The sequence below is a fragment of the Macrotis lagotis genome, chromosome 4, assembly GCF_037893015.1.
Source record: "Macrotis lagotis isolate mMagLag1 chromosome 4, bilby.v1.9.chrom.fasta, whole genome shotgun sequence".
NCBI classification, from domain to species: domain Eukaryota; kingdom Metazoa; phylum Chordata; class Mammalia; order Peramelemorphia; family Peramelidae; genus Macrotis; species Macrotis lagotis.
The window spans coordinates 185641216-185668648 of record NC_133661.1 but is presented as its reverse complement, the minus strand read 5'-3'; the positions used below and the strand labels follow the sequence as shown (position 1 = coordinate 185668648).

At 46.3% G+C, this 27433-nt stretch overlaps 2 protein-coding genes across 10 annotated transcripts in view; one reads left to right on the top strand and one right to left on the bottom strand.

The window, feature by feature from the left end:
* Positions 1–3226: 3226 nt before the first annotated feature.
* On the top strand, positions 3227–25817 carry ARHGEF40 (Rho guanine nucleotide exchange factor 40). 3 transcript variants are annotated; one of them, XM_074234933.1, is made up of 24 exons: positions 3227–3386; positions 6079–6276; positions 6801–8049; positions 8189–8353; positions 8527–8647; positions 9072–9168; positions 9251–9331; positions 9453–9569; positions 10956–11051; positions 11210–11325; positions 11517–11643; positions 16349–16471; positions 16625–16768; positions 18191–18795; positions 18990–19224; positions 19672–19758; positions 20666–20881; positions 21813–21983; positions 22698–22875; positions 23024–23128; positions 23383–23526; positions 24092–24222; positions 24784–24856; positions 24981–25817. In XM_074234933.1, exons 1-23 carry the CDS (start codon positions 3384–3386, stop codon positions 24838–24840), a joined length of 4566 nt encoding a protein of 1521 aa, XP_074091034.1. In that variant the 5' UTR covers positions 3227–3383; the 3' UTR covers positions 24841–24856; positions 24981–25817. The 3 variants fall into 3 exon arrangements, with proteins under 3 accessions (XP_074091034.1, XP_074091035.1, XP_074091036.1); XM_074234934.1 differs by having other exon boundaries at positions 24799–24856; positions 24981–25815; XM_074234935.1 differs by lacking the exon at positions 3227–3386 and having other exon boundaries at positions 6187–6276; positions 7114–8049; positions 24981–25813.
* ZNF219 (zinc finger protein 219) overlaps positions 20602–27433 on the bottom strand; it is a 19203-nt gene continuing 12371 nt past the window's right edge. For all 7 annotated transcript variants that reach the window (XM_074234936.1, XM_074234937.1, XM_074234938.1 and 4 more), the window contains one exon: positions 20602–27311. In XM_074234936.1, the coding sequence (XP_074091037.1) occupies positions 26695–27311 (617 nt within the window). In that variant the 3' untranslated portion in view covers positions 20602–26694. The remainder of the gene's footprint in view (positions 27312–27433) is intronic.

Below are 27433 nucleotides of genomic sequence, written 5' to 3'. Positions count from 1 at the left end.
TGAAGGAGAAATTTAGAGTTACCTTAATTTTCATTTTTCTAATTATTAGTAACTTGAAGAATTTTTCATATGGTTGCTGAGAGTTTGGATTTCTTCTTTTGAAAATTGCCTATTCATATCTTTTGACCATTTACATATTGGGGAATAGTTTTTGCTCTTAATCACTTTATTTTATTTTTATTTTTTTAGGTTTTTGCAAGGCAAATGGGGTTAAGTGGCTTGCCCAAGGCCACATAGCTAGGTAATTATTAAGTGTCTGAGACTGGATGTGAACCCAGGTACTCCTGACTCCAAGACCAGTGCTTTATCCACTGCGCCACCTAGCCGCCCCTTCTTAATTACTTTAAGCAGTTTTTATGTATCTTGAAATAAAACATTTATCAGGAAAACTTGCTAAGTTTTTTTTTCTTCAGGTAACCTTTTCCTTACTAATTTTAAATGTACTGCTTTTAGTTGTTCAAAATCTTTTATTTTATGTAATTGTATGTATCTTCTCTGATTTCTCTATTCCTTGTTTTTTAATTAAATCCTCCCTTATTCATAGTTATAGAAAGCATTTTCTTTCTTGCTCTTCTAATTTATTTATGATATGAATTTTTCTTGGTATATAATTTCTATAATTGGTATATAATTTCTATAATTGATTTCTCCTGTGATAGAATATGAGAGAAACCCTTGAGAACATTTTAGAGTTTATACTCTAAATAGAGTAAAATACTGAGAAGATGCTTAATACCATTTATTGATTTAGGCATTGCAGGAAATTTGAAGAAATTAGGAAAAAGAGAGGTCTATCTCAGAATGCAAGTACTTTATTGGGAGTAGGCAAGCTGAGAATAAGTAGTGAGTTGTGACTGATGTTTGCCCTTAGTTCTCAAAGAGGACCATGATATCAGGAAAGTGATGCTATGACTTGTAAATGAATTAGATTTAAGTGAGGAAGGCTATACAAAATTATCAGCCTCACTCTATTCTCTTTTCATTTGGGTCCAATAGCAAGATCAGGTCAATTGAAGATGGCCCAAGATGCAGTGGGAGACCTTTGCCATTTTAAACTAAGGTCTTTCCCAGGTCTCAGTTTGACTGAGCAATTTAGGATTGGTAAGAAATGAGGCAAATAATTATCTCTTTCACCCAGACCAAAAAAAAATCATTCTGAGAGGGGAGTTTAGTTTTCTTGAAAGATACCTGAAGGAAACTAGTATGAGTTAAGTCTTAGATTTAGATTAGAAATAAGCAAGACTTCCCAAAGCATTGAATGGCAAGACGGTGGCATTAACAAAATTACCACTAGAGGGCAGCAAACCATTTCTTTCCTGGGTACCCTTGGTAATCTCTGGGGTGCTTGGAGCTCTCTGCATCTCCTGGCACTACAGTCTCCTTCCTAGCTAACAATCAGAAGATCCAAAGGCCACTGGTTATTGGAAAGAAATCTAAATCTTCTCAGGAGTCAGTCATTGTAAAGGAACCTAAGGATTCTGCTTCTACAGTCATTCAATAGACTACAAAGGAAAAAAAACATTTTTTTCTAAGATAAATAAATGTCCCCTAACTACTTCTCCCAAGGTAACATGGGGCACCAGGATCTCTGAAACATAGCACTAGGGTACTTGGGTCCTATTTGTTTTTGTTCCATACAACGAAAAGGAAAATGGTAACTACTCACTCCTATACCCCTTTATCCATAGCTAGAGGAAAATGTCCAAGGAATAAACCAAGGGAGGAGATGAAGGAATTCCCCTACCTCCAGTAACTACAGGAATCTAGCACTGGTTTATTTGATCAGAGAGCAGTATAACTTTCAGCCTTGGATCTCAGTGAGAAAGACATTTCTCTTACTCCAGGGAAGCCTTGTCTCCCTCTCTCTTCTATGCCCCTTCTCCCTAAAACTTGGAACCCAGCAGAAGAACTATTTCCAGAAATCTGCCCTCCTCCTGAATAGATGAAAGGACGATATGGCCAATGTTTCTCTAAATATCTCTATCAGGCAATATGCCCCCATCATCCTAACATTCCCCCCTGCCCCCAATCCCTCACCTTATAAAGAGAGCAGCTGACTGAAAGGAAGATGTAGGAAAGAGGGGTTGGTGAAAAAACAAGCTTTAACTTTCTCCCTCCACTCCCCCCCATCCCCAAACCAAATCTGAACTGGCCTTTTAAATATCAGATATCTGCTGAATCCCCGAATTCCCTCCCTTCCACCACCATAAAACATTTCGTCTGGAGGAGGCCCTTCAGCCCAAGACTGGAAATCAGAAAGACGTCTAAATAAATGAGGGGAAAATTTGGCCCAGGGTAGAATTTCAAGATAGAATGTTTCCTACTTCCTGCCTCCTCTTGAACTAAGCCAGGAGTGTGCAAAGCCCTAAGAATTCTCTACCAGCTCCTTCCTCCCAGAGCTTCATTCAGCCCTGACTGGTGGTGGCCCCTCTGGGCAGAAGACCAAAGTGGGGGGTGGAGGAGAAAGTAAGGTGAATAGTGAATAAGGGCAGCCTCAGAAGAATTAGAAGTGACTGTAGAAGAAACCTTGAACTAGAGGCCACAGCCCCCCTCAACCGTGGTCCTCTATCCCAGCCCTCCCTTCTCCCCACCCCCTCCCCGCTCCACACCCACGCACCTCGTCATTCTCGGACACAGGAACCTCATTGTCCGAACAGGGCAGAGGCTGAGCGTGCTGGGCGGGAGAGAAGGGGGATGGGGAAGCTGGAATTGTCCCCTAATTTCCCTCCGTCCATCGCCACGAGATGCGCCTTGGATGAGAGGGAGGCCCTCAGCCCAAGTCTGGAAATCAGAAATCGATGAGGGATAAAACTGAAGGGAAAGCATGGCCCAGTGTAGAGTTTCGGGATAGGCGGTCTCCAGCTCCGAGCCTGCCCGGAGAGAAGAGATTGGAAAAGAGTCACCCCGAGTCCCAGAAAGATTCATTTAAGGGTCAGATCCCAGACAGATCCCGAGGGAGGGCAAGAGGGGAATCCCTGGGAGAAACTGGCTGTCCGATGGGTCAAGGTCCGGAGTAAATGAATTGGGGTCTGGGATGGATGAGAATCTGGGGTACGTGAGCGGGTGTTCTGGGTGCATGGGCGGGGTGAGGGTGGAGTGTCCCAGAGAATTGTCCATCTCCCGTTAGATCAAGTCGCGGAGCAGGAGTCTGGGGAGCAGGGGGGAGGTGGGGGTGTGCGCTTAGGGGCGGGGCGGCCGTCTTGGTCCCCCTTAGTGGAGCCCCGCGGCCTGGGATCCCGAGCCCGGGCTTAGCTTCTGCCGCTGCCTCCGGGGCTGGAGCTGTCCCTCAGCCAGACCAAGTGAGAGTCGCCGGAGGGAGGGAAGCGGGGCGCCCCGGCCCCGCCTGGACGAGCGGAGGACTGGGGCCCGGATGCCCCCGAGCCATGGTGAGTCCTGCTGCACCTCGGCGCAAACCCTCCCCCCTTCCAGCTCTTGGCCCCTGGCCCCCACCTTCTCCTTTGGGCCTCTGGATCCCAAGCCCAGCCCCAGTCCCGCCGCCGCCTCCTCCGCCTGCCCTTGATCGCGCTTCTACTTTGACTCTAGTTCCCCACCTCAGAAAAGAACGGAAAGCGCTTCCCTCCCCTCTCCTTTCTGCCTCTCTCCCTGACTCCGGGTCTGGAACTGCCTGGCTCTCCCTCTTAGTTCCTTTCTCTCCATTTAGCCCCCTCACTCCTCTTAGATCTGTATCTGGACTTTGCCACCCCACCCCCATCCTCCTTTCTGCCATGCACAAATTTGTGCTATCCGTGTCCCTTGCCTTCTCCTGTCCCCTTTCTTACTCTCTGATCTGCTTGCCTCTGACTCTCCCTATCTTTGCAGCGCCCCTTCCCTTCTCCAATTGCCCCATTAAGTTCACCCAGGACCCCTGGGAGCAGGTCCTGGCAATGGCCCTGGAAGGGTCGGCCAGGCCATGAGAACGGACCTGCCTGCAAACACCATTTTCCATCTCAGTCCCCGGTCCTGTGAGGGGAGGCCCACCCATCCGGTCCCAAGAGAACCAGTGACAGGATCAGCTGTAACTGCTCAGGGACAAGAGCAGGGGCACAGAAGAGTAAAACATGGTAGAAGAGGTGCAGAGGAGCTAAGGCTGTAGGGAATACTACCCCAGGTGGCATACCTGAGAGAGGAAGGAAGCATCACCTGGGGGAAGCTCACCCAGCCCTTTGTTCCATACCTCTCTAATTGCTCTGATCATTTAATATTGTATATTATAGCTCTCTGTGCCTATGGCAATTTTCTCTCCAAAACTGGAAACTCCAAGAGGAGGGTTATATCCTATTTAAACTCTGTATTTTTCCTACAGTTATACGGGGCTGTGCACACTATAGGTAATTGAGATGTTTGGGGAGTTGGATGGCGTAGGGAGCCAGGGGAGTTCCCTCTGCAGTGAAAAGGGTGATATTGTCTTAAGGGAAACTCACTGCACGAGTCCACACTGCAGGAAAAATGAGAGCATTTGAAGAACTGAGGCAGTAACACACTATAGGAGAGGAAATCTAGGTGCCTAATGGGCACTGCCTCTGAAGAATTCACTGCAAGAATACTTTCAGAAGGAGACCTCACTGCTGAGAGAATGAAGGCACTGCCAGGGGGAGCGGCTACTGCAGGAATGGGGGAGGGGTACCAACAGAAAGAGAGTGAACTTCAAGAAAGAAGGGGGGCACTGCCTTTAGGGAAGCCCACGTTTCAAAGAGGAAGGCATAAACTGTCAATGAGGGAAAAGGGAAGCAGTGCCAGGGGCTATTGACTCAGTCACTCTAGTCTCCTCTCTTGTCCCAACCCTATTGCTTCCCCCCCCCCAAGCCCTCCCAAACTCTCCACTCCCAGTCCCCTCTCTTCAGACTGCTCCTCCCCCCTCCCTCTACTGCTGCTTCCTGTGGCTGGGACTCTCACACAGCCATGAGCTCACCGCCCCTAATGGGTTGCAGCTGCCTCTCGGCTGGGCTTCTGCTCCCCCCCTCCTGGCCTCTGAGCCTCTCGCCCACTTGGTTCCACCCCCACCCCCACCCCATTCTCAACCATCCCCACCCCTTCCCCTACACATACCTATTCATTCTGCTAGACACTGGGGTTAGCTCTTCCACATGCCTGCAGGCCCAGGTCTGTCTAGGTGCCCCTCTTTGTCAAGTCTAGCCATCCTCTGTCTGTTCCTGATCGTTCTTTCAATATGTAAATGCCCAGAATCTGTGGTACTCTATGGATAAATATGCCTGCTTCTGGATGAATTATTTAGGGGCTGGTGGAGCATTTAAATCACACTAAACTCTTGCTCCATTTTTCACACACACACACACACACACAAATACACACTTTTCTTTTTAAATTAAATCAGGTTATTTGGAACATCAAGGAAGGGAAAGGGGGAGGGGGCATAGTGTATATGGGAAGGGTCTTGATGATGAAGATGTGAGAAGAGCTCCATCTAAGGTACCTAGAATCAGAGTTATCTATGATGTCACTGGTATGTGGAGAGGATCCGGGGGCAGAGGATGTCAAGAAGGGTAATGATTCAGGAAAAGGCCTATGGCTGGAAGGAGAAAAAGACTCAGCCAGCTAGTGCTCAAAAGTGGCCAGCTCAACTCATGAGCATCCTACACGGACTCATGCAAAGTAAAGCCTTTCCCTTATACAATAACCCTTTTGTGACCTCTTTTTCCCCAAAAACAAATCCCCCAAATGTTCATTTTAACATAGTTTCATCTACCTAAAAAATGTGTTTCATTTGTGGAGGAGAGAGGGGACTAGTACAAAGCATACTCTGTCTTAGTTTACAGTCCTCCACTGATAATATATGCTAATACCAAAGGTCTTATTTAAGCTAGTCCTGCCATATCCTTAGTTCCCCGACTAGTCAATGCCTAGCCCCTTAGTCTGATTTCCTCATACTCTAGCAATAATTCTAACCGGAAGAACCTACTCCTTCAACCCCAAGAGTCAATGGAGAGGCTCATGAATAGACAGACCATCAGATGTCTTCCCCAGATGTCCTTGCCCCTTCCCCAAGCTCTCCTCTGTGTCCTCTGATCTCTAGACCTGTCCACCTGCCATCTCCTCTAACTTCCCCTTTTTTTCTTCCAGGAGCCAGAGCCAGTAGAAGATTGTGTGCAGAGCACCCTGGCTGCTCTGTATCCACCTTTTGAAGCTACTGCACCCACACTCCTGGGCCAGGTGTTCCAGGTGGTAGAGCGTACCTACCGAGAAGATGCACTTCGCTATGCCCTGGATTTCTTGGTGCCTGCTAAACACCTTCTTGCCCGGGTCCAACAGGAGGCCTGTGTGAGTTACTGTCCACCTGCATGTATGCATGCCTGCTCACTGGGCCCTAAACTGACCTCCTGACTGCCTCATCCTGGGGACCATCCCAGAGATAGATACCCCACCCCAAGAAAAAAACTGATCTTGCTTCAGAGTCTGACTCCCCAAAGAGAGCCACTGGCTGTCATTCTTCATCTATATAACAAGGAGGTTAGACTGTCTGGCCTCAGTTTCCTTCCAAGGCTAACATTCTATGATTTTTACACTAATCATCTCCAACGAATCCTCAGTACTGACCCTGCCCCAATACATCAACTAACTCCTTAACATGACTTTGCTGAACGGTTCTCACACCTGCTCTCTTACCGTAGTGAATTTCCTGTCTAAGACTCAGTGTACATTTTGCAATAATGGCCAATCAAGAGATATGGACTGCCCTTCTGGCTGTCTTTCCCCTGGCTGAACCTGTTCTTGTGCATTGTCCCTCCACAGCCTGCTGACCAGGCTTGGAACCCCTTGACCTCCAGCTCCCCCTCTCTCTCCAGGCCCAGTACAGCGGCTTCCTCTTTCTTCACGAGGGCTGGCCACTCTGTCTGCATGAGCAAGTAGTAGTACAACTGGCTGCACTGCCCTGGCAGCTGCTTCGCCCTGGAGACTTCTACCTACAAGTAGTGCCCTCAGTGGCCCGAGCCCCTCACCTAGCTCTCAAATGTCTAGCCCCAGGGGGTGGGCGGGTGCAGGAACTCCCAGTATCCACAGAGGCCTGCTCCTACCTTTTCACTCCTGAGTGGCTGCAGGGCATCAACAAAGACCGTCCAGCAGGACGCCTCACCACCTGCCTCCTGGCATCACCCACAGGTGTCCAGCGGTTGCCTTGGGCTGAACTCATTTGCCCACGCTTTGTACACAAAGACAGTCTCATGGTAGGACAACGCTCGGTCTCTCTTCCCCCGGAGCTTCCCCCAGGACCCTCTGGTCTCTCTAGTCCCCCACTACCTGAGGAGGCCCTGGGCACTCGAAGTCCTGGGGATGGACACAATGCCCCAGCAGAAGCCCCTGAGGGTGAATATGTGGAGCTATTAGAGGTGACCCTACCAGCCCGAGGGTGTCCAGGGAATGAAACAAGCTCCCCTGGCCTCTCCAGGACTCAAACTGTACCTGCCAGGAAAGGTGCAGGAGGGAAGGGCCGACACAGACGACACCGGGCATGGCTGCACCAGAAGGGGACAGTGCCCCGGGGTCAAGATGGGACTCGGCCCCCTGGAGAGGGGAGCAGCACTGGAGTCAATACAGGCTCTCCCCCACGAGCTGAATCCCCTCAAGAAGAAGGAACAGTGGATACTCCTGAGCTCCCTACTGAAGCACTGGGAGGGGAGGCTGGTCCTTTCCCTCTGAAAACAAATGAAGGTGGGGATGGGCTGGGCCAGGGGGAGGAAGGACCAGCTGGGACACCCCGGAAATCAGGCAAAGGAAACAGAAGGAAGAAGCGTGGGGGAGGCAGAGGAACTGCTGGGCAGGGAGCAGAAAGTGTACCATCAAGTCCCAGGAGCAAAGATGAGACCAGCCATCCTGAGGTTCTCAACAGTCCAGGTCCCCCAAATGAGAATGAACTCTCAGGAGTCAACCTGGTACCAGAAGAAGAACCTGAATGTCCAGGAAAGACTAAGTCAGAGTTGGACCCTCAGTCAGAGCAAGTAAAGGAAAGAGAGCCCAGTTCTACATCTATCTATGAATCTACAGAAGAAGGAGTTGGAGAAGCAGAGCCAACAGTACAAAACTTGACAGCTACAGAAGGTAAGCTGCCTTGGAGACCAGTGGAGAGCAAAGGTGGGAGTTGTCTCAGCAATAAGGAAAGGAATATTGTAGTGGTTTCAGTGTGGGGAGCAGCCTCTAATCCAGACTTTAGTTCTATCCATCGTGCTGTATTCTTTAGTATCCACAGACCCAGAAGAACTTCCAGCTAGCTCCCTAATACCACCATCTAAAACTGTGAAGGGCAAGGAAGGCAGTAACCCTGAAGGGTATACCCCAACTTTGATTGATGATCACTTCAGTATGACTTGGGACTTGATGGCATCTGGATTTTTCATGCTGACTGGTGAGTACTTGGAGTGGAGGAATAGGAGAGGATAAAGGAAAATGGAAGAAGGTAAAGAGTAAAGGGAAAGGAAACTATGTTGCTGGGGAAGAGTCAAGAGTAAAAACTGATGGCACCATCATAGAAATGACTATCATCTGTGACCCCTTTTCATAGCCACATCATGTTCACAGGTGGAGTGGACCAGAGTGGCCGGGCCTTGTTGACCATCACTCCACCATGTCCTCCTATTGAGCCTCCACCCACACAAGCAGAGATGAACACAGTTCTTTGTTACCTCCATTCACTGCTCAGGTAAATGTAGGTCATTTGCTGACCTCTCTGTGTCCTTAAAATGAGGACCTCATGACTTCTGGGACAATGACAAGGACCCACCCCACTCCCCATCCTCAGCCCACTGACTTTTAGCTCAGTGATCCTTCTGAATTCTGAGAAGTTTGACATTATATCCAGGACACTAATTAAATTTTTTTCTACTTTGGCTCCATCCTCATAAGTGTTCCCCTATGAACATTGAGCTCTCCAGAACCTCAAGAAACTTGCCTCCATGATCTTCAAGACACTCTCCTAGAGAAAAAAATTTCTCCCCAGATATTGATTATTTGTATTCTATTTCCTTGATCCACAAGAAATTGACTTTTTCCCAGGGATTAAAACTCAGACTCCACTGAGCCTTAACTTCAAAATGAGACCTAATTAACCTTTCCATCCCCTATAGGTCTGACCTGAAGACATTGGGGTTATCTGTTCTTCTAGACATTCGAAGTGCTCCCTTGCTTCCCCCAGGACTAATTCCAGTTCTAAATGACCTTCAGGTATCATTCTAGACCTATAATTCCATTATGCTCCTATATTCCCTAACTCTCAGTCTTTTACCTGATCTACCTCTTCTCTTAGGATACCAAAGAACACCCTGTGATACAGCGACTGATGATTCTAACTGAGAATGAATCCCCCACTGAGCTTTGTGATCTTCAGGTATAGTTTATTAAAGTCCTACCTATGAGTAAAAGAGAAGAGAGATGGCTGAGTCCCACTAGCTTACTTGGTTAGCTGTGCATCTGGGCCACAACTCTAAATGATCACAGTATTTCCACAGGGTGCTGAGTTGCTATCAGAAAGTGACCTACCAACAGTGGTCAAGCCTGAAGAACTTCAAAAAGACCTAGGAGGTCACAGGGACCCTTCTCCACAGCGTTGGACAGAAACTCATCAGGTGAGATCACTTTTTCCCCCATCTCAGTCAAAGAAAAGGTTATCCTCCTTGGATACTGCCTGAAGTAAAGGGCTGAATCCAAGCCATGGCCACAAGACTGTAAGAGATGGTGCTTTCGATTCAATTCAATTCAATTCAGCAGTATTTTTTTATTGAACCCTTAATGAAGATGTATCAAGGGTATCTAAAGATCTTGATATGATTGAGTATGGTATAGTAGAAGGAGGATTGGACTTGGGGGGAAGATGACCTGAATTCAGGTCCTGGTTTGTACACTACCAAACTGTAGAGACACAAACAAGTTTCTCTTCAGACATCAGTTACTTCAGTTGTAAAATGAAGATAATATTTGCATGACCTTGACAAATTTGTTGTGATGAAAGTGTTTTGTAAACCCTCAACAGCTATATCAATGTAAGCTGTTATCATTCAAAAAAGTTACAATATTGGAGAAGATAAAATATATGCACCTAAAACCAATTAGAGAATAATGCAAAATAATAAAAAAAAAAAAGTCCTGTGTTAAAAGCAAACTTGTAAGAAGCAGTACGGGAGGGGTGGAGTCAGGAGTACCTGAGTTCAAATCTAGCCTCAGACACTCAACAATTACCTAGCTGTGTGGCCTTGGGCAAGCCACTTAACCCCATTTGCCTTGCAAAAAAAAAAAGGCAGTAGGGGAGAGTGAAAATAGAGTAGTTTCTAACCTAGACTCTGTTGCTCCCTAGTTGGGTGACCTCAGATGAGTCATTCCACCCTATCTGGATGCAAGGGTGGGTGGGATTGACCTCTAGTGTCTCTAAGATCCCTCCTATAATGGAATATTTCTATAATTCTATGACTCTTAGTGATGCAAATGGTTAAGCAATGATCTACACTAACAGTTAAAAAGTGAAATGTACCCTATTATTATTGGGGAGGACTCTCTTCCTCATCCTCCCCCCCCAACCCACCATGGTAGTTGTCTAATTTGATCTGGACCCTGAAAAATGTATGGGATGTGAGTAGGGAGAGAGAAAGAGCATTCTACAGTTGTTGTGGGGTTTTTTGTTTGTTTTTTGCAAGGCAATGGGGTTAAGTGACTTGCCCAAGATGACACGACTAAGTAATTAAGTACCTGAGGCTGAATTTGAACTCAGGTCCTTCTGACTCCAGGGTCAGTGCTCCATCCACTGTACCACCTAGCTGCCCCAAGAAAGAGCGTTCCAGATAAAAGGACTATGTGAGCTTTCCTCTATTTCTGATATTCTGATGTTTAGCTCCCCCTGTAGGAATTAAGAGAGAATATCTCTTGGAATTGGTCTACCCTGTTTTAGAATTTGGGTTCTTCATCAAAATAGCACCTGTTTGCAATGTCTCTGTCCCTTCTCTGCTGTGTGTATTTTGCAGGAAGTAGCAAGATTGTGCCAGTTGTGCCATGCTGTTCTATGCTCTGTACGAGAGGCTATTGAGGAACTAGAAGGGACCTCAGAGTCTGCGGGAGAGGTACAGATTAGGTGAAAAAAGATGGGGGGACAGGCAATAATCCCAGGGTAGAAGAATTCGTGGGACCTTGGAAAAGGGGAGAAGGGAAGCTTGTGGGACTGGGGTGGAAAAGAAAAGGAGTTGGACTGGTGTTCTTTCAGCGGTCCCACTCTGTACAGGTGGAGGTGGGAGCTCCTGAGCCTCTGCGGAAAGTTCTAGCAGATCCCCGCCTGGCAGAACTGCAAAGAGATGGAGGAGCCATTCTTATGAGACTTCGCATAGCTCACAGTAGCAGGTGAGAGAAATGGATTAAGTGGGGTAGGGGAGGAGAAGAAGGAATTTATGAAATTGATTGAAAATTGCAAAAGGTAGGAGATGAGGTAGGTAGTGACCCCCATGGTATCCTGAATGAATGGATATGTAAGGGTCAAAGGCAGAGTCTGGCCAGAGGTAGCCTGTTGCTCCCATTCTCATTGTTCCTCTCAGGTTGGAGGGTCCAGGTCCTGCCATTCTGTACCAGGAAGTGGATGAAGCCATTCACCAACTTGTGCGCCTTTCCAACCTCTACCTACAGCGGCAGGAGAATCAGCGGCGTCAGCACCGGCTCCTCCAGGTGAGCCAGAGTCCTCACATCTACAACTTATCTGGATCTCTGAACACTGATAGGAAACATCCTGCTAACTGCAGGCTTGGCCATTGCCCCTCCCCCACCTCCCCCCAGGACTTTCCCTTTTCCTCACTTTCTAAATCTCCTTGATAACTGAAACTTAGCTCAAAATCCTGAGCCTTGAATGGACTTCATTTCCTAAAATCTGAGAGACACCTAGCCAAGGCTGCAATTTTTGCTACTAATCCTCCTTGTAGACTCTTGATTCTATCAATTAATTAGGCTTGCTAAGAACTTAATTTTCTTTCTTTCTTTCTTTCTTTCTTTCTTTCTTTCTTTCTTTCTTTCTTTCTTTCTTTCTTTCTTTCTTTCTTTCTTTCCTTCTTTCTTTCTTTTTTCAAGGCAATGGTGTTAAGTGGCTTGCCCAAGGCCACACAGCTAGGTAATTATTAAGTATCTGAGACCGAATTTGAACCCAGGTACTCCTGACTCCAGGGCCGGTGCTTTATCCACTGTGCCGCTAGCCGCCCCAAGAACATAATTTTCAATGATTATTTTTATGTATTTTTAGTTTTTTTTTAATTTTTAAAACCCTATTATGTGCTGGTACCAGGCTAACTTCTGGGGTTATTAAAACAAAAATGAAACCATCCCTGCCCTCAAGGAGTTTACATTCTATAGGAAGGAACATGTATAAAAGTGAACTAGACTAAGATGGCAGCTGAAGGTCCCTTCCGGTTCTAGATCTAACATCCTGAAATATATATATGAAACAAAGACATGGTAAACACAAAGAAATTTCAAAGAGGAGACACTAACAAGTGGGAGAATTTGTAAAGGCCAAATCATAAAAGAGGTGGCACATGAGCTGAGTTTTGAGTAAGTTAGGTTTGTTCAGAGGTGAAGGGGAGGAGGGAGTGCATGAAAGCCTTAGGGGGATTGCCTATAAAAAGGCAAGTAAATGGGGAATGTGACATTTTGTTACAAGGGTCAGAAAAAAGGCCAATTGACTGGACATGTTTAATAAGCCTGAGAAGGCTGACTGATATCAAATTGTGAAAGATTTTAAATACTGAACAGAAGGGTTTATAGTTGACTAGAGAGGTATTCTTAACTTAGGGTTCACTGAACCCCAATGGATAGATTACAGAAAGTCTCTGAACTTCAATGGGAACTTCTGTGCAGTTATCTCTTCCACATCAAGGGGGTTAGGGATATGGCAACCCCTGTGATCTAGAAAATCCATATTAAATTTTTTGACCCTCTGCTCATCCCAGAGAAGAAGTCTGATTTTTTTTTTCTTTTATGCAATGTTTACAATACCTTAAGGTAAAATTCGGGTTGACATTATAAAATTCTTTACATATATTTTATGCATTTCTAAGCTTCTAAACTTTTTTCTGTGTCATCTACTGGCCATTGCATGTTTTCTTCGGCTTCTACAAGATTCCCCCCAAAATTCACATTTAATTTCTTGTGCCGACCTGCTATGTAGCAAAACTTTCATGGGGAAAGTTCATGATGTGGATAAGATAACTTTGTATATTTATTATCCTCTAAATGAAATTCATCATTTCCTTCAATTATGAATATTGACAACAAACCAGAATAGTATGGAGCTTCATTAAACTGCTAATGGGTTTCATGATCCCCAAAAAACTTTAAGAAACTCTAGAGACAATGTAGAGTTTCCTGAGGAGTGGCATGAATTTCCCTCTTACCCATTACCCCTAGTTGCTACATACTTTGGTTCACTTTCTAGGGTTTATTTCCTAGACAAAAGAAATGTGTATGTATGTATGTATGTATGTGTGTATATTTGCATATATACAATTAAATATAGTGCATGTGTATATAATATAAATAGATGTATCTATATACATATATTCAAAAATGTTGCCTAGAATTACATATAAAAGATATCTGTACATTCTCGACTGAGACACACCTAAAGTTTTTTATCATAATTCTTTTTTTTTAAGTTTTTGCAAGGCAATGGGCTTAAGTGGCTTGCCCAAGGCCACACAGCTAGGTAATTATTAAGTGCCTGAGGTCAGATTTGAACTCAGGTACTGACTCCAGGGCCAGTGTTCTATCCACTACACCACCTAGCCACCCCTTTATCATAATTCTTGACCAAAATTTCCCAGATCAAGAATGAGTCATCTTCTTTGGTTGAGAGACCCAAGACATGGCAGCCAGATTCTTCATGATTCTAAGTGAGACTGTCTCCTTGTATCCCAGAACACCTCCATTCTGACTTTGGGATCTGCCACCTGTAATCCACAGATCTAATTTCCTCAGCGATTTCTGAGCAAATCTAACTGAACCTGATCCAATGTCAGACTTTTCATGGGGAAGTTGTATGGTACAGTGGATTCAAGTGGTGGGCATGGAGTCAGGCAGACTTAAGTTCAAATGTGGCCTAGGATACTTCCTAGATGTGTGACCCTGGGAAAGTCACTTAACCTCAGTCTTCTCATCTATAAAGGGAAGGACATAATAGCACCTACCTCCCAGGAATTTTGTGAGAATAAGATGAGACAATATTATAAAGTGTTTGGCATAATGTCTGGCACATGGTAGGTATTACATAAATTTAGCTACTTTTATATTATGCCCTTAGTGCCATGTAATCAGAGGATCCTAGATTTCAAGCTAGAAAAGGCCTTAGAAGTCATTTCAGATGACCTCAAATAAAGAAACTGAGGCCCAGACATATTAAGTGATTTGTCTCAGGTTACAAATTTGTCATCACTTTGCCAGTAAATTTCCCTTTCCTTCACCCCAAGAAAGGAAGGAAACAGAACTATCATATACTTTTTTGATCATATCCCAAATCAGAATCATGCAGTCAAGGGTGTGCCAGAACCAGCTCAAATCAGCCTGAGAGAATTGATTATTAAATTTTCAGTGTAAGCATTTACACCTCAGAAATCAGTAAATGCTACAAAATAGGTTTTGATTTGTTTGGACAAGAGAGTAATGGACAAAATATTAATAATGCAGATTAAATTTTAAAATACTATGAACATTTATTTTTTGGATATTCACTTACTAATTTGGTGATATGGGCAAGTTACCTATTTCTTTATTTGAAAATAATAATAAGGCTTGTACTACCCATTTTCCAGAGTTCTCTGGATCAAATGAGATAATTTATGAGCATTTTGTAATCATCAAGTTTAATATGACTATCAGATATAACAATAATAAAAAATTTATATAATGCTTTATTGTTGACAAAGTACTTTCCTTTGCAACCACCCTGCAAGATGAGAAACCTATTTTACAAATGAAGGTAAGAAATTCATCCAGGGTCTTATGGTTATTAAGTGATAGAGCTGAATTTTAAACCTCAGTTCTCTAACTCCAAATCTAAAACTTATTCCCTACTATATTGGTATAATTCTAATTTATTATTATTAAGGTATCTGTTTAAGGACCTCTTTATACATAGGATCTACATATATGAGGATCTAGAAAATTTCAAACTAGTCAGTACCCTCTTCAGAATGAGTGTACACACAAATGCATACTCACACACACATGTGCATTCTTTTCTTATCTAGACTAAAAATAAACAAGCAAAAAAACCTTTCATTGGTCTTTCTTTATCAGATAGACTTCAAGTACCTTCCTTTGGAGCAACTGGGTAGCTCAGTAGATAAGAGTTTTATGCTGAAAGAGCTGAGTCTGGTTTTAGACCCCTGCTAACTATATGACCTTTGGCAAATCCTTTAACCTAGGGGCGGCTAGGTGGCGCAGTGGATAAAGCACGGAGTCAGGAGTACCTAGGTTCAAATCTGATCTCAGACACTTAATAATTATCTAGCCCTGTGGCCTTGGGCAAGCCACTTAACCCCATTTGCCTTGCAAAAACCTAAAAAACAAAACAAAAAAATATCCTTTAACCTATTGCCTCGGTTTCCTTATCCATGAAATGAAGATAAAAATAGTACCTTCTTCCTAGGGTTGTTTTGAGGATTAAATAAGATAACAATTGTAAAGTACTTTGCTCAGTGCTTCCTATTTAAGCATTCCATGCATGTAAGCTATTATTTATCTTTTGGTCAATCTCAGTTCTATTTTCTTAGAATAACAATATTCAAACCACACAGGCACACATATACATTCTAAAAACTGCAGTGCTGCTTTCTATGCTTCCTCTACATCCCGTCATTCTCTCTTCAGTTATTGAGGAGTCAGCTCATTCCAGTCAAGTCCTCAACACCTTTTACATTACTATCTCTTGAGTCAGTTCCCCAAAGAGCTTTCTCCTGGTTTCCCCTTATCTCCCTTCTCCCCCGCAGCTCAGCCTGCCTCTAGGTCCTGTCAGGTTTCCCTTCTCACTTTCCCTTGCCTCTCCTTGATCAATGCCATGCTCTTCATAGCCCCAGTTATATATATCCTGCCTGCCCCCAGGACTTCTTAATGACTGTTGGATTTAGATAAATACTCTTCAGAATGCTTTCATATCCATTAGCTCATCTGATTCTTACAACCCTTTAAATATGATGATTATTATTATCCCCATTTTGCAGCTGAGAAAATTGAGCATTAGGGAAAGTTCAAGATCTCACAGCCAACTAAGGGGCACAGTTAGAATCAATCAGAATCCAACCCTTCTTACTTCTGGGTTGTGTTCTTTCCATAATGCCAAATTTTTTGTTTGACTGGTGCCTTCTCTCCCCAATCAATTTGCTCCCAGGTGTTGCAGTGGCTTTCTGGCCCAGGAGAAGAGCAGTTGGTGAGCTTTACTGAGCTTGGAGACTCCCTCCCTGCCCTGCAGGAGACGGAGATGCGTTTCCAAACCTTCAGTACTGAAGCTCAGGTAAGGCAAGGGGGAACAATTGAGCACCTAAAAAATAAGGGGTGGGGGATGAAGAAGGGAAGATCTGGAGTAGGAAAAAGGAAAAGCTCTTGAAAAAATCAGGACAAATACTGTGGACAGTGGACCTCTCTCTCCCCTTCCAACCTTCTGCAGGAGCAACTGGCCCAGGCTCGGGAGGCCCTAACCCTGGAGGAGGACCCTACCACCAGGCAGCCCCTGGATGACTTTGAGCAGCGCCTGGAACAAGTAGAGAGTAGCCTCCATCGGGCCCTGAGGCTACATCGTTTCTTTCAGCAGGTAACCTAGCTCCTTCCCCTCCTTTGCCTTCCTTTCCCCTCTCCACTCTCCTCATTGTCTTCCTTCTCTTCCTATATCCTTCTCTGAAGCAAAGAAGGCTGGATTAAAGGATCAGTCAATATAAGTCTATATTAAGCTTCTGCAATAGAGGTGTAAAGATAAACATACAACAGTTCCTATCCTCAAGAAGCTTATATTCTGTTGAGGGAAAATACTGTCACATGTACAGAGAAGTCAATACAAAATGGAGCACCAGTCCTCAAGTCAGGAAGACCTAAGTTCAAACCACTTATTAGCTAGTTGAGCCTGGGCAAGTCACTTAACCCTGATTGCCTTAAAGGGAAAAAAAGGCTCTGAAATGAGAGGAAAAGTGAGGATGAATGAGTTTTCTATGAGTCTGATTATAAAAGAAAGCTATAGGATGATAGCTTGGGGTTTGTAGGGTCAAATTTAAGCATGGAGAAGAACTGGATATTTTTATAGGCAGAAAAGGATGCAATAGGAAGTTATTGAATAGAGAGAGGACTAACTGTTCACCCTGCCTCTGACATATACAACCTATTTGACTGTGGGGAGGAGTCATTTTACTTCTGAGTGTCACTTCATTTGAGGAGATAATAGTAATCCTTGCATTTTACCCTTCAGAAGTGTTGGCTGGATTCCCACTTTCACAGACTTTTAAAGTTTGCAAAGTGTTTTTCTCAAAGCACATCTAGGAAGCAATTAGTATTTCCCCCTTTTTTTTCAGACAAGGAACACAGAGAAATTAAGAGACTTTCCACTGATCACCCAGGTAGTAAGTGGCAGAGCAGAGATTTGAACCCGGTCTCTCTCTCTCTTTTCTTTTTCTTTTTTTTTTTTTATATATTTTTGCAAGGCAAATGGGGTTAAGTGGCTTGCCCAAGGCCACACAGCTAGATAATTATTAAGTGTCTGAGATCAGATTTGAACCCAGGTACTCCTGACTCCAGGGCCAGTGTTTTATCCACTATACCACCTAGCCACCCAAAACCTGGTCTCTTAATGAAAAATATTCTTAGACAAGTATTTTATATTATTTACCAATATTCTTTCTACTATGCTCTACTATGTTTCTGAAATAATGTATCCAAATCAGACAATATATATAAAACAGTTTGTAAACCCCTAAATTCTATGTAAGTGTAAACTATTAATTTTCTTCATATCTCTGGGCTTCCTTACCTTGGAGACATGAAAGAAGAGCAGTGGTGCTGAGACTATGAGGTAGATTGTTCCCTGGGGTGCTTTTCCTTGGGTATTATTCTTGTAACAGCCCTGGACTGGAGGTGGAGAGGCATTAAGTAAAGAAGAAATAAACTTATAAGGACAAGAGCCTAACCTCTTAACCCTTTTTCTTTCATTGGTTCCTCCTCTCCGACGCCTCTTCCGTTGCCCTTATAGGCACACGAGTGGGTGGATGAAGGAACAGCAAAATTAGCAGGAGCAGGACCTGGTCAGGAGGCTGTACTGGCAACCCTGGTGCCAGCACCTAGTGCAGGCACCTTTCAAGAAATGCGGGCTCTGGCCCTCGAACTGGGCAGCCCAGCGGCACTCCGAGAGTGGGGTCGCTGCCATGCACGATGCTTGGAGCTAGAAAAAAGGGTCCAAGAGTTTCTGGGAGATGAAACAAGTCCACCAGGCCGGTGTCGACGACGGGCAGATAGTGCCAGCGGTGGAAGAGGCAAACAGGACCCACTCAGCCCATCTCGAAGCCTGAGCTTGTTGCTGCTCCCCAGTAGCCCCGGGCCCCAACCAGCTCCTTCTCACTGTTCCCTGACCCCCTGTGGGGAAGACAGTGAGGAAGAAATACCGGAACTTGCTCCTGAGGCTCCAGGCAAGCCACGGCCTGGGAGAGCTGTATTGATCCGTGGCCTCGAGGTCAGCAGCACTGAGGTGGTGGACAGGACCTGCTCCCCCAGGGAACATGTCCTGCTAGGCCGGGTTGGAGTACCTGACGGGCCCTGGGGGGTTGGCACCCCTCGGATGGAGCGCAAGAGAAGCATCAGGTGGGTGCTGAAATCCCCTTAGATACCAATGAACCCTGCCCACCAACATTCTCCTCCCTTCCTCAGTGAAGCTAGTGCATGCCCGGCTAGGGAGAGGAGAAGGGAGGGAGGGATTCCCCATCACTCCCCCACCCCCGCCCCTGCTCCTTTGCATTCTAGAGTGACATGCCCGGCCCTCCATCCTGTGTTTACAGTGCCCAGCAGCGGTTGGTGTCAGAGCTGATCTCTTGTGAGCAGGAGTATGTAACAGTACTGGGAGAACCGGTGCCACCAGCCGGGCCCGAGCTGACCGCCGAGCTCCGGGTAGAGTGGACCTCGGTCCTAGCAGCTCGGGAGCGACTCCGAAATTTCCACCGGGGGCATTTCCTTCGGGAGCTGCAAGGCTGTGCTGCACACCCTCTTCGAGTGGGGGCCTGTTTCCTGAGACACGTAAGTAATTAACCGGGATGTGTTCCCCACTGACCTCTATTTCAATAAAGCTCATTTCTCCAACTTTACTTTCCCCCAAGCCCTATCCTCCTAAACCATTTGCACAATGCCTCATCCTCTAAAACTCTCCATCCCCGAATGTCTCTAAAGATCTCTCATCTCTCCCTCAAGTTATTTCTTCAACCTTTTCTAGACAGCTGTGTAAATAAATAAGATCTTCTCCTGTGAGACACTGTATTTGTGTTTTGTGGGGTGTCTGCCCGTAAAGTTGGTCCCTTTCTTTTAACCAAGCATCCCCTGATCTTCCCCACTCTTCTTTTGGGGCAGTCAGGAGGAGATAGCATCTCTTCCTGCATCACCTGGTTCTTCATGGGCTACTGTTAACCATCCTCCTCCTGGCTCAGAGAGGCCAATTCAAAGATCACCCATTTTTTTTTCCTGATACAGGGGGACCAGTTCAATCTGTATGCTCAGTATTTGAAACATCGGCACAAACTGGAAGCTGGCCTGGTTGCACTCAACCCTCCTAACAAAGTAAGCAGTCTCCTTTTAGATATACAACAGAGAAAGGGAAAGAGAGATGTAGAATTCAGCTACCACTTTCACCCTCTATCTCTATGTCCCATAGTGGGAGGGGATGGGAAATTGAATCTTTCTAGTGGAATATAGATGTGTAGGGGTATCTGTAACTTGTCTGAGTCACTTGGCACTGGAACAGGGCAGCCCAACTTTTTTTTTTTTTTGGTGACGTAGAGGGGCTAAATGACTTGCCCAGGGTCACAAAGCAAGTAAGTAAGTATCAAGAGTCTGAAGTTGGATTTGAACTCAGGTCCCCCTGACTCCAGAGCTAGTGCTCTATCTACTGTACCACCCAGCTGCCCCAGCCCAACAACACTTTGCAGGAGGTGGGGCCACTGCTATATCAGATGACTGGAGTTAGAGAGAAGAAAGGTTCAAGAGTTTTTGGTGGATGAAATAAGTCCACAAGCCCCTTGCTGGCAATGGGCAGACAAATAGGAAAAACCTGTATTCCAGATCCAGTTCTTCCTCATCTCAGTAAATAGGAAAAATTCCTATATTACCTATCTTAGAGGGCTATAGCCAGGATCTAATAAAATCAGACAGGAAAGACCTCTAAAAAGTTTGAATGCTATAGAAATATAGACGGTGATCATTATAATTCACTCCATTCTATCCTTTCCTTCTCAGATTATGGAGGGGGAAAAAAATCTTCTAGATGTCCTTTCTCCCTAACCCTTCTCTGGGACATTAAATGGAGGCACCCACTCCCTAAAGGATAGGGGAAGTCCTTTGGTCCTATCTACACATGTTATCCTTGGGTGGCATCCCTCAATTCTCTAGAATATAACTGCTACATACTCATTGAATGAAGTTCTCAAACCCTAATCATCAATCCCTTTTGTCTCCTCCCCCACCCAAGGGTTGCCCAGAAGGTGGCCCCTATCTGCCCCGTTTCCTACAGCAACCCCTGGATCAATTAACTCGATATGGGAAGCTCTTGGAAGAGTTGCTGAAAGAGACGGGTATGGAGCTAAGTTCTGAACGTCAGGCTCTGGCAGCTGCCCTGCAACTGCTAAGAGACCAAGAGGACAGAGGCCGGGATCTGCTGGCTGTAGAGGCTGTACGTGGCTGTGAGGTAAAAGTAACCAACACCATACACTTGGCACCACTACCTCTGAGATGGGTTCCAATCTTAGTTCTGCTACTGGTTAGCTATTTGACCTTAGTCCAGTCAGTCACCTACCTAGTTCTGTTTCTTCAACTGTAAGATGAAAGAATTAGATTTAAATCAGTTCTAAGGTCTCTTCTAGCTCAAAATCCTAAGACCCTATGATTCCTTTGCTGTCCCTTCTTGACTTTCTAGTTTCCATATCTTAATTCCATACCTTTTCCCCCATATACCTTTCTAGCCTTTCCTTAGATCCATCCCAAATGTCTATTCAGAGTTCCTCTTCCTTTTTCTCTTTTCTCTTCCCTGATATCAAGTTCCACTGCAGTTTCGACCCCCCTCTCCTACTTCTTGGCCCCCTTTCTTACAAAAACAGTCTTTAGAGTACTAAAGTTCTCAGAATGTAATGGTATCCCTCAGTGGCTACAAACTGATCTTTGTAGTATGCCATGACTTCTTCCTCCCAAGGCTGGGATGAAGTATTGCCTGCAGAGATACCTAATCTATGATTTTTCAAAGCAGCCCTGAAGTAAAGTTTGTAAATTCTAAGCCAAAAGCTTCACTGCTTCCTAGTCTCCACCAGAAGAATCCAACAGGATGCCAAAAGTAAAAAACAGTCTCCCTAAACTTCTAATTCATCCTGCTGCTGTTTCCTTACTTCCTGTAAATCCATTTCCCTGCCTCCTCCTTCAAGGTCAGCTAACTTTCATCTCCATGTAGAGAAAAAGAAAAATGAAGAGGCAAATAGAATGGGCATTTGAGATGGAACTAGGTGAGGTAGGGCTAGAAAGGGAGAATTGAAAAGTCAAATAGAAGGAATAGGAAAGGAGTCATGGGTTAATGAGATTTTGAGCTAGAACCCAGAACAGGTCAACTTTTCCCTTTTCTCTTTCATCAGGTGGATCTGAAGGAGCAAGGACAGTTACTTCATCGAGATCCTTTCACTGTCTTCTGTGGGAGGAGGAAATGCCTTCGCCATGTCTTCCTCTTTGAACATCTCCTCCTTTTCAGCAAACTCAAGAATCCAGAGGGTGGACCTGAGGTTTTTGTTTACAAGCAGGCCTTTAAGGTACAATCCCCATGAGGGCATCCTTCCTTCCTTGGATAGTCATAGCACTCTGGAACTTCATCCTAGAGCAGAGAATCAGATAATCTAGAAACAGACCTTGCTCTGGAGTCAACCAATGTCAGGGTCTCAACCTGGGTCTCAATCATGGACCAAGCTCAGGAGATTTCCTTTTCTCCAGTGCAGTAGCCACCGCTTAGACAATCCAGCAATAAAATGGAAATGATAATATGTGATCTAGAACATCAGGATCAAACTCAAATAGAAAGGTATCTCTTCAAGTCATATATTGACATAGAAAACCACAAATTAACATTATTTATGTTGTGCTGGAATTATTTATTTTGTTAAACATTTCCCAGTGGCATTGTAACTTGGTTTGGCTGCACTTGGGAATTTTGCCAGTGGTGAATTGGACACCTCTGATCTAGACTACATAGACATTACAAATCCATCTGACCCAGAGGAAATAACCAAAGGGAATGACCCAAAAGATTTGCCCATGTGAAGATTTCTTGGTACCAGGTGCTGACAGGATTCCTATTTTCCACAGCCAATAGTTTTGCTCTCAGGCCTGTATTGGTAAATCTAAAATCATTTATTATGACTCTGGTATTTATTCTTAGGCTTTATTCTGGATCTTGGGGATCTAGTTTGAATGAGATACCCACTTGCTCCTTTATTCACTCTCCACCCCTCTCTTTTTTTTTCTCACAGACTGCCGACATGGGGCTGACAGAGAACATTGGTGACAGTGGGCTCTGTTTTGAGCTGTGGTTCCGAAGGCGGCGTTCCCGGGAAGCATATACACTTCAGGCCTCCTCGTCTGAGATTAAACACAAATGGACAAGCTCCATTGCCCAGCTACTTTGGAGACAGGCAGCCCATAACAAGGGTACAAGAAGAGAGCTTTGGAGTTAGAGCAGGTTGAAGTAGTGGTGATGGAGAAGCAGCAAAAAAGAGGGGTAGATGACAGGTTGTTCAAGCAGGAGTTCAGGCAGGTGACAAGGGAAGAGGAAATGACAATGTCTCTGTTTCCCCAGAGCTTCGAGTGCAACAGATGGTATCCATGGGCATTGGAAACAAACCCTTTTTGGACATCAAAGCCCTTGGGGAGAGGACTCTGAGTGCCCTGCTCACAGGGAGAGGTGAGGGTTCATTGTGTGCAAAGTTTTCCTCTCCCCCCCCCCTTCCCCAAGAAATTCAGAACCTTAAAGATGAGGATACAGTTCTTGGATGGGGGGTTGGTGGTTAAGAAGAGATAAAAAGGAGTGGTAAACTCTTTTTAGGCAATGATGGGACTAGGGGCCATTCCTTTGGGACCACAGAACATTATGGGGAGGTAGAAGAGCTTTCTATGACAACATCCGCCCCTCCCTCCCACACACCCCACTTTCTACAGCTGCCCGAACCCGGGCCTCCGTGGCTGTGTCTTCTTTTGAGCATGTCGGCCCCTCCCTACCCTGTCTCTCCCCGGGAGCCTGCTCCCTGCCTGCCCGCGTCGAGGAGGAGGCCTGGGACCTGGACATCAAGCAGATCTCCCTGGGTGAGGCACCATGAGTAGCAGAGGCTCTGCACCCTGGTGATGCCCCTAACTGGATGCTCCTAACTACTACTTCATTATGGCAATGCCTAGGGTTGCCTCTAACTGGGAAACTTTTCCTGCCTTAGCCAAGTAGCCTTGTTACCATCATAATTTAGTATACCTTTCCAATCCTGAAGTACCTTCTACCCCACTGCTAGAGTGATGCTCAGAGAAGACTGTTTTAAAGGAGCATTTTCTCTATACCCCTCTCTCTAGCTCTCCCTTGGTCACTATGGAAACCTGCCTCAGCTTCCTGTTGTGCCCTCCTGGTTCACCATGGCAATACTTACAGCTTCCTGTCGCTCCTTCCCTGGTTGCTCTAATGATGCTGCTGACAATTCCCTGCCTCTTACTGGTGGGGACATGGGTGGGGGTCCAGGGAGAGCGTTCCCCTGCAACTGGGTTGCCCTGGTGACTCATAGCTTCCTGTTGCTAGGGGATTTTTCCTCTATGCTCCTGCAGCCTGGTTGCTTAAGGTAATCTGGAGGGGTTCTATACACTACTCTCAACCCAGCTTCCCCTCCAGCACCTGAATCACCTGACTCTTCTGGAGAAGTGTCCCCAGGAGCAAGGAGCAGCCCCAGCCTACAGCCCCCCATCCTTGGGAGCAGCACCCCTATCCTGCCTAGTGGAGGGATCTTGGGTTTTGCCCGTTCGGTGAGTTCCTATAATGGGGCCGGATCTGGAAATGATATGATTCTTTTAATTAATAGACTTCTCCTACCCGTAGAGTCTATTAATTTTAGGGATATTGTCTTTTTCAAATTAAGCCAGGGATCAAAATATCCCTTACAGTAGGGGAAGTGTATTTAATAAGCCCTAGGGTGGAAGAAATGGGAGGGATGACAGATAAGACTAGGGCTTAAACTGACAAAATCCAGAAATATTAGGGAGAGTACTTTGGTATAGTACAAGTATTAGACTTCTAGTTAGGACTGTGTTCAAATTCAGGCTAACTCTCAACGGTGCTCTTAACTGCCATTTACTAGTGGTGTAATTTTAGGCAACACTTAATCCTCAGGCTCTTCATTTATAAAATGGGGGTGACATCTGGTTACTTCATAGAGATATTGTGAGGATCAGCTGGTGTCATATATAGAAGGGCTCTACAGCTCTAAAGAACTATCATGAACATTTGCTATTATATTGCTATTAAAGAAATACAGGGGTTGATGGGGGGACAACTAAAAAGAAAATTATCTTTCTAGCTCACTGTAGTTTCTCGTTCCTCAGAGTCATGCTCGAGCCCCAAGTGACCCTACCACCCCTCTGTGACCCTGCAAGCTCTGGGGTGAGTCATAATATTCTCTCTGTTCCCATCCAACACTTCCCTCCACTTAAGGCATTCTCAGATCCCTCCACCAGTTCCCAGGAGTCAATTCTTCCTTAACTCCTTTCACTCTTCTATCTTACAGAGTAGATCCAGAACTCAACAACAGCATCACCTTCTGAAGCACAGGATGTGATGGGGTGAAGGCATAATATAGGCATGGGAAAATGTCATGCTTCTTCCTTTTTATTTTTCCGGGAAAGAAGGGCCAAGGGACCAGTGCATTATTATACTGCCTCCCCATTCCCTGCTTTCTAGCTTGGTGCCTTTGCCTGCAGGACCCAAGGTGACCACATCTGCTCACCGCTGAAACCCTGCAATAGGAGGAATTCTCCCTCTTCCTTTTCTTCCCCAACCCTAACCCATGATCCCCCAGGAAATACATCACTGCACATGCCCAGTACTCTCCTGCCCACAACTTTCAGTTCTCTTCCAACCCTTACTCCTCCCTAAAGGAATTCATCTCTGCTGGGCAAACTGGAGTATTCTGGGAACTGGACCATCACAGGAGACAGAACTCTGTAAATTGTTGTGGGAGGGAGGGGTTGGGAAACCTGAAGGTGTCTTCAATGTAATTACTGTTATTATAATTACTATTGCCATATTAAATGTATTTACTGGAGTCATCTCCTGGAAACAGGAAATCTTCTTAGTCCCTTAGAGTGATTGAGACAACATTTTAATTTGGACACTTGCCCAGAACTAGTCCCAGAATGGATAAAAAATTTAATTTTGAGTAAAAAAAGGTCTTTTGTGTGACCTCAGACTTCATTTTTTCCAATCTGGAAAATGAAAAATTTGAACTACAAGATCTCTACAGTCTAAACCCATGACCAAAACCTTTGTTTCTAAGACTAACTGCATGTCTAAATGGGAGCAGCTATAGTCAGGAAGACTGATCACAAGAAGATCAGCTACTAAGTAATGACTGAATGGGGTTTTTTTTTGGGAGGGGGGGCAAATCACTGTAACTTATGGAGTAGCTACTTTGCTAAAAGATGGAAATGATTACCATCTCCCTTGTGAAGGCAGAACCCACAAGGAAGAAATCACAACTCTTCTGAATTATTTAAGTAAGGCAGGTGCCATCCACACAAGTCAAGAGCTGTTGGTAGGAGAAACCTGACTCGGCAGGTGCCTTTCATTCCACCTCCTCTCTGGACTGGCAGTGAGGTTACCAAGAGAGGGATGCTACCTCGTAGGTACCTTCTACCCACCCACCTCTGTCGGGAATTCCTGACTGCTTCCAGATAGCTCGGAATCCAATGGGCAGCAGCTCGGGAAACTGGCTGCCTCATGGAGTTGATTGACAAACAACATTAGGACATAGGCCAAGAGAAGGACACAGTGCCTAGTGCCTGAAGACACCTGTTTATTGGGGGAAACCGAGTCTGCGGGGATCGTACCAAAAATAGCGACGTCTACAGGACCCCTGCTAGGGACAGGAGGAGGGTGGGACGGTCCCCCTCATACAAAAATAAACTCTCACGGCTATGGACCAGCAAGGACTGGTGGGGTGGCCCTCTCTACCGGCCCTCTTTCCCACCCTAGGACTCTGCTCTCTGCCCCCCACCTCCGCCACTCTAAGGCACTGTGACTCTCCCCAGGTCAGGGTGGACACCGCCCTCCAACCCACACATCCCAGGCTGGCTTCTCCCGGCTCTGCCCAGATCTGCCCGAGGACTGGATGTGGGTTCCGAGCTGCCCCCTGCTGGCTGCCCTACCCAACTACCTCTAGTGTTTCCCGCTCCCTCAAGGCGAGCGCTCTTCTCTACGCTACCTGCCCCTACATGGGCTGCCTACCGTTCCTGGCCCCCCACCCCGGCCCCGGCGGCCTCTCCCGCTCGGGAGAGCCCGGGGCTCCCATCATCCCCATCCTGCGGAGGGCTGGGGGTCAACTCCCCCGACAAGACGCAAGCGGAGGAGGGAGGGGAGGGGGCGGACTGGGGTGGCCTGCGACCCCGCGCCCTCCGGCTGTGATGCACTTGCAGATGCAAAGCCATGAGCTCGGGAGCCCCGGTGGCGAACGGGCAGAAGAGGCAGCGGTGCAGGGAGCCCCCGGCCCCGGCCTCGCCTCCGGCCCCAGCCCGCAGGGACAGGTCCAGAGGCTCGGCTTCGCCGCCTCGCCCATTGCGCAGGGTCCTCCCCGGGCTCACGGGCTTCCGGCGGGAGGGGGCTGTGGCGCTGGAAGGGAGGCGGGAGGCCAGGGCGCCCTCGGCCCAGCTCGGGGGCGCAGGACTCGCTTTGGCCCCTTGAGACGGAGTTGAGCCCCGCTGGGGCGGGGGCGGCGGCTCCGGGGGCGGCCCTGGTCCTGCCCCGCTCCTCTGCTCTCGATGGTGGCGCTGCAGGTGGTACTTGAGGGAGCCCGACTGGGTACCCGCGTAATCGCAGTGGGGGCACTTGTAGGGGCGCTCACCTGCGGGCAACAGAGAACTCGGTTGGGGAGAAAGGTGGCGCCTCCTGGAGCCCCTGGGCCCTCCCTTGACTCCCCCTCCCCAGGCCTGTCCCCTCCCCCAAACCAGGGACCCCCGAGGTACC

Coding starts and splice junctions, on each gene's coding strand:
- ARHGEF40 (XM_074234933.1), top strand. Junction 21,984..22,697: donor TTTACAAGCAGGCCTTTAAG/GTACAATCCCCA, acceptor TTTTTCTCACAG/ACTGCCGACATGGGGCTGAC. Junction 23,527..24,091: donor CATCAAGCAGATCTCCCTGG/GTGAGGCACCAT, acceptor CTTCCCCTCCAG/CACCTGAATCACCTGACTCT.